The following is a 15,468-nucleotide window of genomic DNA, read 5'->3' on the forward strand; positions in this document are numbered from 1 at the left end:
AAGGAAGGTCAGGCTTCAGAGCCAGCACCTCATGACTGGCACGCTAACGGCACAGCTCGACAGCCGTTGAGGGAAAAGGCGGGAAAGGGCGGCGCGCGACGGAGGCGGGAAGGGAGGCTATGCGCGGCCCCATCATGGCGCCGCGGGGGTAGTCGTCGCCTACTGCAGATCCCAGATCTCGCAGAGCAAGGAAGTCAGCCGAGGGTCCTTTGTTCTCCACGTCACCAGCACTTCCGCGTGGGTGTGGTTGAGGGTGCGCAGTTCCGTGAGGCGCCCAATAAGGCGTGCAAAGTGCTGGGGGTCCTCGGGGTGATGGATCTTCGAGTACTTGTAGAGGATGCTCAGGAGCGGCTCCTGCAATTCTTCTACGTGCCGCTTGTTCCTCAGGAGCGGGCGGTCTGGGAGAGCGCCGTGGGAGAGTACAGTTAGCAGGCAATCTCGCACCTCGGGCCGCTGCGGGAGCGCGGGCAGCGCCCGAGGCGAACGGGAACCACTCGCCTCCCGGTTTACCTGAGAAAAACACCGTTGTTGCTACGAGCAGGGCATACTCGGTCTCTGTCACTTTCAGTTCCCCCATGCTTCTGTAGAAGTAAAACAGCGCGGTAATGAACTCCTCAGTTATACCTGAAGAAGTTAAACAAAATAACCAGCATATTATTTCAGTGAAGTAACAGACGCTGCCATTACACGTTATGTTTGCCCTAATCTTGTACAGGCTGTTGGCATTGCATGAAAGAGTAAATTTCGTGAAAACAATGTTAATCTCTAAAGTAGCAGCAGGAGTTTGATTGGAGCTGTAATGTGGAATTGAATATATAAATGTTTTACCGAAGGAGATGTACAAACATGAACACCACCTTTCCTTTCCATGAGGTGATGAAGCAAAGCAGTTTAAGGGCGGGGAGGGGAAGATAATGAGCAGTGCCCATAGCGATGGTGTTAGTTGCTCACTGGGATTAAGAACAGGGTCAGCAAAGCAAAAGATTCCCAAGTATTTTGATTCTGAGACCTCCGTTACCTGTCGTAGTAGTGGAAGTTGGACTCTCTTCATTGTGAGACATTTCCATGGAATAAATGTTTTTATCAAGGTTTTGAACATAACATGTCCCATGATCAGAAAGTCTTACTTGACCTGAAACAAGAGAGCACCAGTTCCCAGATAAGTTTAATGTGACTAAATAATTAGTCTGCCTCTGCTTTGCAGATAAATACTTGAAAATGTGTGAATGTTTCCCAGACTCAGGTAGAAAGACATTGTTCTTTTTAGCATCTAGCTCCAAGTTAATTTGTTGCATTATTTTTCGTCCAAGTCTCACGTTAAACTTGACACAATATAAAATGTCATTAATATAGTAATTACCCATCCATCCCACAATTTGTGCAAACAAAATTTTTTGTTGCTCTTTGAAAAAAGCCTATAAAATATATATGGGAATTACTGGTACTATTTTAAGTACCACTATGGTTGAATAGGAAATTATTTGAGATTAAGTGGATTTAAATTAACAGAAGTTGTTTCAAAGTGGCAGAACCTCCTACTGGTGTAGCTAGAAAGCTTGCTAGTCAAACTTACTTTCACTTGTTGATGGTTGGTATTCACTAATTCTTTGGTTATACATTTGAGCTGAACGCAAAAACATTGCCTCAACTGTTGACCCCTTTAGCAGTGCAAGCTGATCTTCACTGGCTAAACTTTCAAATCCTGCAAAGAAAGACACATATGAAGCATAAAGGAAGACTGTGGCTGCATTTAAGCCCCTAGCAGGAACTGATAGAATGATGTTTTCAATAAGTGCCTTTACCAGAAAGGAGGAGCCATAGTTAAAAGACATATGTACCAAAGACTGTTGGGATCTTTCTTGCTAGTTTGCAAATTGAAGAAGTGTAGTTGTCAGTGCCCAGCTTTAGAAGATTCACAGGAGGACACATGAAAAATTTTGGCACTAAGTTAGACTTCATTGGAAATGTCTTAATATCTGACTTACATCATGTGGCCCAATACTTTATAAATTTGCTACATTCCTTAGTGAGTGTGCATATTCTTTGTATTCATTGACATCTGGTTTTTGTTTTTTTTTAAATTTCAGCTTTTGTCTACTTGTTATCCACACTTATTATTAAAGAGCAAAGGAACTTCATTCTTCTCTTAACCCTAATCAGATCATCATATATAACATAAAAAACCCAAACAGCTTATCCATTCATTCAGATCTTTTCCACAGTAGTGCTAAATTACATCAAATATCTGCTTTAGACGTGCTGACTGTCTTTTGTCAGTTAAAACTTTAAGAGTAATGAAAACACCCTCCCTAACAAGTGTTATTCTGTCAACTTTATATTGAAAGGTAGTGAATTTAACTGCATGCCCCCTTGTTATTTGTTAAAGGAAAATATTATTAGTAATACCTGTTAATCTCTGCTGTATTGCCTTTTCCTTTGAAGGAACATTTGGTTTTTTTCCTTGATGACTATAATAAATTGAGAACTGAAGTGGATTTCAGAGAATGTGTTATAATAGTAATTAACTGAGGATGGTATTAAAGTCCACATATTTTCAGAAAATGTCTACACTCCATGTCATAGATGGAAGAGAAACCAAATCATAACAAGCTTTTGAGGTATTAACTTCAAACTTGTTCTCCTGGCAAGCAAATGGTAACACTGATCATTAGAGTTGGAAGACAAAATAATTAATTGAATGAGAATTTTCTTGGAGGCTGTATTTTCCTACTTCTCTCAGATTCATGTCATCAATGTGGTTTATACCTCTTAAAATAAAAAATAAAAAAAATTAAAAAATAAAAAAAATATCACCTGGAAGTCTTTTTGTGAAATCTACTAACACTTGTACATGGATGACTGCTGTCTCAGAGAGATGGAGAAAACTTTCCTCAGGACTTGCAGTTTCTTGTAGCTGCATGAAAGAGCATTTAGACATCTCATAAAACCAAGATACAGTGCTTAGGATAATAATAACTTAGCAATGAAGGATGATTGTTCTTTATACATACAAACTTCCTTGCTTCCTCAAGGGGAATCGTGTATTTTTGGTGTGCTGCTACAATATGGTCAAGAAGCTGATGTTCCCCGGGAGTAAGTTCCAACTTCTCCAGAATCTGTTAAAAAAGTAAAACAATCAAGTAACAATGACTTTGAGCAAAAGTAAACTGTAACAAGAATTATCTTAAGTAGAAGAATATCCCACTTTTCCAGATCTTGTTGTAGATGATACATGCTTACTGTTCAGTCCTTCATCTTCCAGTTTTATGTTGCAAAGAAAACTGCTCTTCTGTTTGAAATTCTTTCTGAGTCGCTTTGACTTACATTGTACTTCAGTCAGCAAACCTGTAAGGCATGGAAGCATGTGTCAATATGTACATTTTCTAATAATTACAATTTGAAGTAATCTCTTTTATTATTACAGATACAACAAGTTTTGCATCACACAAACCACCACCTGTAAGAAGCTGTGCATCCTAAAGAATATGGCAACGTGGTATTGTCTATGTTTAGCCCATATGTGGTCCTAAACTACAGCAGTTGCTCTATCACCCAGCAACCTCCCAGTCTGAGAAGGGGAATGGAAAATGAGCGATAAGCCCATGGGTTGAAACGAAAACAGGTTTAATGAAACAGCAGAACTAACACTTCTGCTAATGCTAAGTATACAAAGTTTTACTCAGCCCAGTAAACATACAGCAATGACAATAAAGAGAAAAATCTGTCCTCATGAGCAAGACCTTCCAGGAATGCTACCCCTTGAGAAGAGCAGGGAGAAGAAGCCCTTCCCCCCTCAGCAAACTTCCCCTTTGTAATGAGCATGATATTTATGGTATGGGGCACACCTGTTAGCCAACTTGAGTCAGCTGCCCTGTCTTTTTCCCCTCCTAGTTCAAGCTTCCAACTGACTCCAAACTACTCATGGTTTGCACACCATGGCTGTCCTATGATTCTATGCCTGCAAAACCAGGAAACTTATTTATTCAGTGACTTAGCATTCAGTAGCTACCAAAGGCCTGAGTGTTTGCAGTCTTCTTATGTTATCTTGGTTATGACTGTGTATACAAGTGAGAGGATTTTTCATTAAAAACTATTGTACTGTTTTTTTGTTTCTGAAACACAAAAGCACATCTGATATGCTTACTTCTGTCCTGTCAAGGTTCAAGATGGTAGTATTGTCTTTGAACTGTAGTCCTGCTGTATTAGAAGTTATTTCCCAAGCTGTGGGAGTTTCTGCAGATGAAGATGCTACAGTGCTACTGACTCAAAGCTAAATTTTCTTACACCTAAATGAAGTTTAGACTGATACCATTGGGCACTAATGAGGAGAGGGGTTTGACTTTTGTTTTATCCATGTTGATTAGTAAAGTATCCAATATGAAAGGAGCACTTACATTCTGCTAGCATTCCCACAGCTTTACATTTCTTCAGGCGACATTCCTGGCACTTCCTTCGCATGTACATGTCCATTTCACAATGACCACCATTCTTGCATAGATATACTGCATTTTTGGTTATGCTACGTCGAAAGAAGCCTACAGATAAGGATTAGGTTATGAGTGAAGAAATCTAATGAGATTCATCTCATAATGATTTAGAGAATAAGTGTATTGGGGTTTTTTTGTTTGCTTTTTTTTACATTATTTTGATTTTAAATTTGCTTATTAACAACATAGTTTTGTCTTGTTCTTTCTGACTCTGATTAATAATTGATTTTTTGCCTGATAAAGACAGCTCCCATTTAGCAAGTTGAAATATAAATAGCCAGTAATTAGTACTTGGTTTTATTTATTTAATACAGTTATTAACACTGACGTCAATCTAGAATAAGTGGTCATGAGAAAATCAACACCTGCTTAAACAGACACTATTCTAGCAAAAATCAATTAAATGCTCATATTAAATAAACACTGTGAAAGCATTTCTTAAAAAAATGTTATAAAAATGTAAATCTGGAGTGAGTGTGTTAGATAAAGGGTCCCTTAGAGAAAGGACAATCCTCTGTAGGAGCAACTTAAAGAATAGCGAAATCTGTTTGCTTAAACCACAGATGTGGAACATTATGTTGAGCATCGTGGGGCCACAGTGCTGGGTCAGGTAGAGGTCAGCCTGTTCCCCTCTTACCTTTACAGCCTTCACAGGTCAGTGCATTGTAGTGATACCCAGAGGCTTTGTCCCCACACACCACGCACAGCTCCTCCTGCCCCTTCAGCTTCAAAGAAGAGTGGTTTAATCTTGGCCGCTTCAGTCCTTGGTATCCATCATCATCAGTGTGGGCAGCCAGGAAAGGGGGGCTGCTCAGTTCACAGCTGCTGCTGCATGGCCCCTCGCTGTACAGGGGATCCAGGCTGTATGTGGTGTACTGGGACTGGGGAGGCTGCAGCACTGGGGGAGGGATGGGAGCTGGGGAGTACTGGCAGTATGGCCCAGCCTGAAAATCAGTGTCCTGTACCTCGTAGTTGATGTGCTCTGGTAAAACATCTGGAAACAGAAGAAATAGAAAAATTAATAAATCCCTGAATAATATTTTGGTGTCAGCTACCCGAGAGTTTTAAAACGGTTTATATCTTAAATATCTAATCATAAATATTAGAGAAATATGTTTCTCTGATACATCAGAAGGGCATCTGACTCATTATTTTTAAATGTGCAACATGGAATGTTTGTAAGTAAAACTTTAAATACAGAGAAAATGGTTTGGGCAGTGTCATGTCCACTGAATTCTTGTTAGTATGCAATGGAATGTCACTTGCCAGCTGATGATAGAGCTACCTTTTGATTTTACACCAAAAGGTTGTTTTTATTAGTTGTCCTTGTTACAGAAGAATATTTTCCTGTAAGCAAGAGAATTTGTTAATAAGCAAAATGTTTTACTGACACATATTTCAGGTATAATTTTGAAAATGTCACCTAACGAGCACCTGAGAAGGATGGTGCAGAAATTACAGAGTGGTAAAAATTGCTGCGACGGGAGTCTTCTGGTTGAAATGAAGTGGAATAAAAAGTGAAGACTTTTTTATTTAGTATTTTTTCACATACAATTCTTTATAGTTAAGATATTTTGTTTTGGTAAATTGTATGTACAGAATTATGAAGAGAGCTTCTTCATTCAATTCTGTCTGTAGAGTTTTAATTTTATCCAACCCCTTTTAAACGAACAGAGATGTACTGAAAAAAGTTTGTGCAAGAATGGACAGATGTTAATTTTACTATGATGTATTCCATAAAATAAGAAATTTGCTTTACTCACCATAGTACTGTATGGGCTCAGGAAGACAATACCCATCAGGTACAGTGACAAATGCATTTGCCATATTCTGCTCCCAGCTGCACTATTTAATTCACTTTGCTGTGTGATAGACTTCTAAGAAGGCAACCTACAGAAATGGAAAAATAAGACAAACATCAGGTGAGAACAAATTGCTGGGTAGGCTTAGCTAAAGAGATAAAAGCAGAAAACTCCAGAAGATGGAAGTCTGCAGTTCATAAGAAAAGCAGAGGTATGTGCAACATCACATAATCCTTGCAACAAGGTTGCGAAACATTTGATTGTTGTAATAGTACAGATTCACAATAGAGACCATTCCTAAGTTTCCGAGTTATATTTAGAACTGTTTTGCTCCTAATTTTACACTAAATCATGTGGGGAATCAGACTAATAATTGGTTAGGTTTTTTAGTTCAGGAAGCAATTACAAGGATTTTCACTGGATAGAAGAACCTTGCTTTCAGAATGACTCAGGGCATTTGCACTAATGTGGATGCAGTGGATGTTCTTTTTCTGCACAAAGATGGGCTTTTAGTGAATTTGCTTCATTCACATGTTATGCAAATTTGAATCAAGTAAATACAGGAAAATAATCTGGAAAGGCCAGCACAGAATATCTCTTTTTCCTATAAAAACTCTGTTATTAAGTCAAATTCAGCTTTTCCCCACTTAAGCACTGCCTAATTTACATCATATTCCAAATTTAAGAGCTGGAATCCCTTTAAAAGTGAAGAAAAAAAAAAAAAATCAGTCTCATACATGATGTATTGCCCTCTAGAGAGCTTTTCTATGTCCCTTGCAGAATAGCTACTGTTCTTTGAACTCAAAGCTTACCTTATTTTTCAGTAATTTCACTTTATAAAGAAGTCCTGAAGAATCATGTTCTAAAAATTCTTAAAGAAGTTTTAAGAAAAAAAAAAATATAGAGACACCAACATCAGATGGGGTTGAGTTTTTATTGGGGTTGTGTTTAGATAGCCTCTAATATGGAGTAGCAACTAAAGAGGTAAAGAGGAAACATTTTCCTTGCCCTCTTGTCCCTCTTGCATGTGTGGAATGTATGACATTATCACTGCTTAAGTGTGTTGTATCTGATGCCCATTTTGTAAGGACTTCACAAGACAATTTGCCAGTGAACTATTCATAGGCTTTTCCTGAGCAGATGGGAAAGGCAAACAAAGTTGAAAATGGCAAGTATCAAGAAATCAAACTCCTACAAGTGCAACATGATTCTCCTGTATGTGCCCCTTGCAGAATTTACAGCAAATTTACAGAATTTACAGCTTAAAGATCTTCCCCCAAAACCTCATATATTAGGTTTTGTGCAATATCTATACCTAGCTACAGCTGAAAAAGTGAATATATAATTTCAGGGAATTTGAACTGAAGTCATGTCTTTAAATACACACACACCTTCCCCCCAAGCTGGACATATCTTTGGAACTGAATACTTTCTTTTTGTGTTGTCAGCAGAAGGTGGTAAGATGCAGTGAGGTTGGAATGCTGATTTTTTTGTTATCTCTGCTAGTAAATATTTGTTTGAAAGAGAAATGACTCACTGAATCATGAGATCCTTATCACTTAGATCAATTTGGCCTGGTCAAAGTCTACATTTTTCAAAAAAAAATGGGTATCTGCTGAATAAATGTGTTTCTGGATTCCACTGGTTCCTTTAAATAAAAATGATAAAGAAATACAGGCTAAAATAAAATTACACTGATCCACTCTGTTAAAATTATTTTTGGGGAAGTATGAAGTACATGTTACCAAATGCAAGGTGATTTTTTTTTATTATAAAACTTGGAAGCAGGCTTTTATTAGGCAAAATGTACTCAATATGGGTACTATAGGAGAATAGATTTAGAATATATATAGAATACAATATATAGGCCTACTCATTGATTTTTATTGCTAATAACAGTGACCAGTAGTAACCACAGATTTCCCAGCTTAGCATGATACTTTGTAAATGAAACTCATAAAGTAAGAGGATGTTACAGCAGTATCAATAGTAAAACTAGTGGTTATTTGACGAATGCTACATTGTCTTGATTTGAGACTTAATGTTTATGCCTGTGCATGAATATAAAGTGTTTCATTTTCAGACACTTGAGAATTTAGCCTTATAAGCTTGTTCTTACGATATAAAACAGAATTGAGCTTTTTAAAACAAAAATATATAAAGAGCAGAATAAGATTTGTAAGGAGGGAACTTCATTTTGTAGGACACAAATTCGTGATTATTTGTAAGACTGACCACCATAGTCTTGTGTTACATCTTTGCCTCACCCTTTAGGTATGAGTTGGCCAGCAGCAGGGAAGCCTCATCTGAACTCTAGGACTGGCTGAAATTTTGTTATGCATTATATGCTGGTCTCTAAAAATTCAGTAGCTGTCGATGAGCTCTGACACCTCCCTGGGAGTGAACCATGACCTAAAGGAAGCTTCTTAACTCACACTTACAGTCGTTAACCCTTTGTCATGCAGGCAAGTAAATTCTGCATGCACACAAAGCTCAGCTGCATGCTGTGAAGTCGTGAAATCCATGACAGAATGCAGCATATATGTCCAATTGTAGTTTTCAAAACATAGTAACTTGGGCAAAGTTGAAGTAAGATTGGAGTAGTAGCTTTGGGTGTTTGGGACAGCTATACCATTCCCAAACCAAAATATTTTGTGTTAATTTTTTTCTTTTCTGTGTACTCAAAATACAGCCATATGCTTTGCATATGTGTGTTTTCAAAAGGAAGTAAGAAAAATACATTTCCAGAGATGATGCATAAAGGTTAGCCTAAAAAATTGAAATAACTGTGAAAAAAAGATTAATTTTTTAGTAACTTGCTTTGTGGACTTGTAATCAGTAACACAGAATGAAAATCTTTTGTCCTTAGTCAGACATACTTATTTCAAAGACAATGTTTTCTGCATAAAGGCACATATTCCCTGCTTTTCCTTCCCCTCAGCTACTTCTGCTGGGTGTTTTCATGTGTGATATTCTGATCATTTGAGGGGAGAAAGTTGTTTGGTTTTAATTTTAAAAGCCTCTACAAGTGGTATAATTTAATTAATTTTATTTTATCAGAAGATGTAACCTAGACTCTAGGTTGCTTAAGCATGTTTGAAAATGTCACGCTTCTACAGGCTTAGTTGTGACAGTAATCAGTCTTCTGAATTAATAAAGTTTGATATAAACTGGAATGTGTGTTAGTTGAAGAGGCTGGTTATCCATCTAATACAGAACTTGAGCAACATTCAGTTATTAGTCTGAACTGAAAAACTATTCAATTTGTCAAAGATGAAAGCCATTAAAGAAAAAAGCAAAAAGCACTTAATTGACAAAAGCAGAATCACAAACCAGTCACTTCACAGAATACACATGTTGAGACTAGAATACATACAGTACATCTATTTATTTCTTTTTTTAAGGTGAAAGATGTTGGTTTTGTAATTCATATGAAGTATTATATCACAGAGTAACATATTATTGGGTTACTTTATTAAGATGCAGAACATACTTGTAGAAGAGGCTCCAGGGGTCTCTTTAAGACGTTTGTATTGACAGTACTTTAACTGCTAGTGTAAATATTTTGACAGTTGAGTCACAGGGAAATTTCTTGTTTACAGGGGATTTTAGGAACTCAAGCTGAAAGTTTTCAACACTTATTTAACAGACCTTGTGGCAGATTAATGATCATGTAGTGAAAGTAGGTTGCGCATTTTAATCTTGGTGTTATTCACTGTACTTTCTTTGCTTCTGGAAAGCATAGTTTAATTTTTTATTTTGTGAACTTTAAACCAAAACCTAGAAAAAAAATTAACTTAGGACAGTTGGTGGCAACTATGTGTGATGCCAGGTGATTTATTCAGTTTCACTCAAGCAATTGAATAATCACTGATTACCGTAATTAAAGAATGATTTTGTAGGATCAGTTGATTGATCCTCTATGCAGCTTATTTATCTGTTTCTCCCAGCTTTAATGTGCCAGGAGCTCCCCAAAGTTGCTCTTTGAAGAAATCCCACTTATCATTGTGTTCTTTCTTATAATTTAATAACCATAATAGTAATTGGCTTATGTCACTAATGACCATGTTGCTGCAATTATCCTGTAGCTTTCCTTTGCAATTGTTACCCCATGAATTATTATTTCCAAGGCATAATACTCATACATCGTAAAATACAAGGCCAGAGGTTGTTTGAAACATACAGTTTTCCAGGTATTTCAGGGAAGGGAAACAATTCGTTGAAATGGAAAGTTGTTTTACTTCAGGTAATATTAAATGAAGAACTGTTGGAACAAATTCTTGGCAGTAGGATACCAAATTTAAAAGTGCGTGTTTTGTATTTTCCTTTAGTTGGCCATTAAAAAAAAATAAAGGAAAAAAGAAGTAAAAAGTAGAAAAAAAGCCCAGCGCCTGAAATATTTTCACATGACAAATTGATTTATGGCTAGAGCAACAATTTGTAATCCCAGAGCATTCAGAGAAGTAAATGAAATACTTACAGAAGCTCCTGAGTATCTTGCTTCCAGAGTTGAGTCTGCTGGGCTGCAGCGTTGATCCTAGCTCTGAGTCCAGCTGGAGCGAACTGGGCCTTTTCCCTATTTATCAGCTTCTGTGCATACACTAGGCTCCAGACACTCTGCAGAGCAATGCTACAGCTCTGAGACACAAACTTCCCACACAGTCTTTTCTAGGGTCGAAGCAAGGGCAGCTGCAAGTCCACATAAATCAAATAATAACTGGGTCATCAGGGACAGAGGCCATAGGGACCCTCACGTCATTGATTCCAGAGTTCTCCCTGTCCAATTACTAAATATTCTGCTTTCTTGTTAGAATTTAAAATTCTCCCATTTTGATTGCTTTGCATTGACATGTCTGAGTGTTAATGGATAATGTCTTTGGGGACAACTGTTTTATGCAGATCTGTTAAAAGCAGCCCTGTATAGCAACTTAAATCTCAAAAAACCTCACTGGTAAAACTGAATTAACAATTTTTACAACTAACATTTTTTTCAAAACAGCATGTCTTTAGCATATACCATTGGGTGTTTCATCCAACTTTTCAGCCTTTCTTATGAAAGTTGGAAAAACAAGCAGAAGATTGTAAAATGTTGCCTTCAGCTTTTAAATACTACTGACTTTGCTTTAGTACTTTTTCTGATAAAAGATACCTAACTGGTAAGCTGTTCAAATGTACCTGTGGGACATGGGTATTTAAAGCCTCAGGAAACTTCAGACTGAAGCCCAGGTTTTCAAAAGGTATCTAATCCCTGTTTTGTTCTGTGTTAGAAAACCTGGGGGATTCAGCATAAATTAAATTTGTAAAATATGTATATAAGAACCTAAAGTTGTTGTAGAAATTAACTGCAGTGCCACATAAGTATTAGCTCATGGTCATTTACTCCAACCCACATACTGTCTTCATAGCTCTGGTAAGAAAACTGTTTTACATAGCCGTGCAGTGATTCAGACCAGGTGACTGGTCTGTGTTAAATACATAAATTTACATTATTTTAACAGATAACTTCTATTCAGATCTTTGTGTGACTATAAAAATGGGACACCTGAATACCCACCAGTGTTATGTAACTAACTGTTAAGAAGAGGAAAATAATTTTTACATGCTCATAAAGACTCAAGAAATAAAAAGGTTATTCATGACTAAGGAAGATTTAAATTTGATACTAGAGAAAGGAATTATGGTGGTTAAGAACACACTAAAATAACTTGCCTGTGCAATCCTTATATTTTGAAGATAAGTTGGACTACCTTACTTAGGTAGAACTTAGGAATTGTTGCCTCTGAATTATTTTGATCTGTAGAGGAGAAAAAAGGACTCTTGAAATCTCTTCCATCTCTATTTTTTGTCGTTTTTCCTGACATATATTAGGTTTGTAAAACATTGATAAAATCTCTGATCTGTAACATGCCTAGAAAATAATCACACACTTCAAGCATGCTTTACTAGAGGTGAGTAAACAAAATGCTGCTCCTGGATATAGCCTGAAAAGATTATCTGAGCAAGTTCATGTCATGAGACTCCTCACATCTAGAAGTGGCACTGAAGTGGAAAAAAATGGACATGAATGTTTTTCATATAAGATAATCAGACCCAATGACATCAATCCAACCTGAACACTTTGCATTGCACTACTGTGGCAGCCTCATTTCCATCATTAGTGTAAACTGGGAGCTTCTGTGCAGTCTAATCTACACAGAATGGCATTTATGCAGTTTGGTCTAAGAATCTGATGAGTCCTGAAACTGCAAATCAAGAAAGAGCTTCCCCACATCAATACCTGTTGAAATAATTAATTTTCAAGCTAAGCAGAATTCTTTGTTCATCTGAACTAGAGATTCTAGATCTCTGTAACTTGTTTGGAATCTGAACAGTTAAATGAAATCATATGTACTCCAGCTGGATCTTCTCTACATAACTGACCCATTCAGCTTGATCTGGTATTGGATTGTTTATATAACTTCAGTAATTAACCACTATCAGCCTCATTAATGAAACATAAACCACCTCTTCTGCTCATTTATAAAGCATTTGTCAAACAAAACTTAAACAAAGGGCAGAATCTCAGAAAAACAACAGTCCTTCAAAAGCTACTGAGACTCTGACTACAAGTAATTATGGTCACTTTGTTGATGTTTTTTCAATAAAAATGAAACAGAAGTGATGGCATTGTCTATTGCTTTTGGCTAACTTTCCACAAAAACATCTGAGATCTGTCACGTAAGGGCAGTGATGCCTGGACAACTATTTTGGCCATTTTAGTACAAAATATTGTTTGTCCAGCTCATTACTGTAAATCATTAAATGATGAAAGCAAGAGTCAAATACTAAACAATTGGGAGCCTTTGGAAAACTAATTACTAATTACAGTAATCGTTGTTATATGTGAGTTAAAGGTTATATTGGAACACAGATTATTTCATTATAGGATTAAGTCTCTCCTGTTAGTCAACTGTTCTGCACAGCATTAAAGAAAGCTGAAGATTAACAACAGAATTTATATATTAAAATGATCTAGCATAATCTTTTCCTACTTTTGTTTTGGAGGAATAAAATGTTTTAGAGGCATCAAATACACTGACAGACAAATTTGTGCCAAAAATGTTGTGTTCTAAGAGCTACTTGCATCTACAATTTGCTAAGGAACTCATTAAAAAACTGCAAGCTTTCTGCTAACACTCTTTTTGATTATTTATTAATCTCTAAAAGACGCAATGGTTCTGGCTGCATTAGGATTTTCTGTATGGTGCGGGTGAGTGGCTAACGTTTGTGCAGGTTGGTGTTATCTTGCACTCTTGATTCTCAGCAGAAATACTTAATTTGAACATCATGCATATCTTTTGTAGGAGGTGGTTTTGATTATTGTTTGTTGGTTATCTTCACTATGCATTTACCTGTAGGCTTTTCATGTAGAATTGTAATGAGAGAGCCAAACTTCTTCAAACTTACTTGAAAATCTCAAGACAGCTTGCAAAATGTTCCTGTTCCTTCTGTGGATTTTCTTAAGCTTTGTATGTAGGGCAGTCTGAGTACCTGAAGGTACAGCAGGTACTAATAAGCCCATCCATTCAACAATTACAAAATCTGTGGGTATCCTTACATTTCCATCTCTCAATACCCTGTGTCAAATCTATGTTTCCCCTTGGCGGAAAGACCAAGATTTGTCAATAAAATGCTCCAGTGCATCTGTATTCATCAAGGCACAATGTGGAATAAAGTAAAGATATCAACTAAAGCTTGATTACAATCTTCTGCAATGATCTCAGATTTCATCTTTCATAGGCAGTACTTGTAAATGTAAATTTAACAACAGAGGTTCTTAAATTACTGTACTTCTTTGTAAGCAAAGCAAAAAGAATCCAAGTCCTGGACCAAATTTCCATAAAGCACGATATCTTGACACTCTGTATTAAGCATTGCAAAATAATTATATAGGAATCCCTTGGTCAGCATTTTATCAGCAGTGGAGTCTTGCTGCTGAGAGGCTGAAAGAGCTGGATATATCCATTTATCAATGATAATGTTTTTTCTTTTTTGCAGCCTGGATTCCATCTTAAGGACTTTTGTTTTAATAGTAAAAAGAATATTAGATTCATAAATTTAAATGCTGTGTTGCAATGGGTGACTAAGACTTATCAAAGCAGGGTAATTAGGATGAAAAATATGACCAAATTTTTTTGTAATAATTTTTGTCACAGAATGACTCTGTTTTGTGCAACAGTAATCCACCTTGAAGTATAGTTTAGGAAGTGGAAGAAGAGGATTCACTTGGCCTCCTCTGTGTGTCTCTGTGCTGCAGATTTTGTTGAGAGCAATTCCAGTGAAATTGTGACAGCAGCTAATGATTGTCTTAACACCATTGCTTAATTTTAAAAGCAAACAGTTGAAAAGTGTTAGGTGTGTGGTGTGAGAGAGGTCAGTTTTGCTTTTTAAACAAACTGTAGCTGCTGAAGTATTTGACTGTTAGATACTTGAAGAGGGGCTTGTAGTGTAAATGAGAAGCATCACATTCAGCTTTTGAAAAATTAATGGCTTCTGCATTCCTATGTGAGAATTGTGCTTTCAGAGATTCAGCCAAAATTTTTCAGTGCTGACCACACTTTAGCATGACTTCTAACAAAGCCTAGGAAATTTCCATCCTAGAAATATGTCCTTTATTCCTCCATCTACTTCCAGCATTTTGATGCCACTCAGTCTCTCATAGATGTTGCCATTTCCTACTGGTCGATGCCTATGTGCATGACTATCCATTAGTTATTCCACTGCCAGTTTCTGGATGTAACAGGCACTACCCAGTGCACATTGTTTTAACATCTTCAGTAACGATGCCTGAACTCGTCCCAGGTTTACAGATACTATGTTGTGCTCAGGATTCTGTGCTGTGTCTGTTTAATGACTTTTTCTGTGCTTCTGGTCTGTCGAGATTTCTTTCCTTTTTTATGTTACTACTGTGAGCAATAACCTCCTCAGCCATACTCAGAAATGCTATGTATTTATTCCATCACAGAAATACTATTTCTGATTTTTCAAAGATGGCCTAGAACTGGTTCTGTAGCAGCTTTGCTGTTTTGGAGATCCTCAGTATGCTTCTATCTAGCATATACTTTTCCTGCTAGAAAAAAATCCATGTTGCATTTGACAAAATACAGCCATGTGGTTAAGAGTTATTAAAAGCATTAAAA

The 15,468-nt window shown here is 36.9% G+C and overlaps 1 protein-coding gene across 1 annotated transcript; it reads right to left on the reverse strand.

Annotated features, from left to right (window-relative positions):
- Positions 1-159: 159 nt before the first annotated feature.
- On the reverse strand, positions 160-10,994 carry LOC139807535 (bile acid receptor-like). The gene is made up of 11 exons (XM_071768601.1): positions 10,770-10,994; positions 6,251-6,377; positions 5,125-5,481; positions 4,395-4,535; positions 3,206-3,345; positions 3,012-3,116; positions 2,815-2,914; positions 1,574-1,702; positions 1,019-1,132; positions 511-624; positions 160-398 (listed from the first exon to the last, which is right to left on the reverse strand). Exons 2-11 carry the CDS (start codon positions 6,312-6,314, stop codon positions 160-162), a joined length of 1,503 nt encoding a protein of 500 aa, XP_071624702.1. The 5' UTR covers positions 6,315-6,377; positions 10,770-10,994.
- Positions 10,995-15,468: the final 4,474 nt, after the last annotated feature.

The sequence above is a fragment of the Heliangelus exortis genome, chromosome 25 (genome assembly GCF_036169615.1).
Source record: "Heliangelus exortis chromosome 25, bHelExo1.hap1, whole genome shotgun sequence".
Taxonomy (NCBI): Eukaryota; Metazoa; Chordata; class Aves; order Apodiformes; family Trochilidae; genus Heliangelus; species Heliangelus exortis.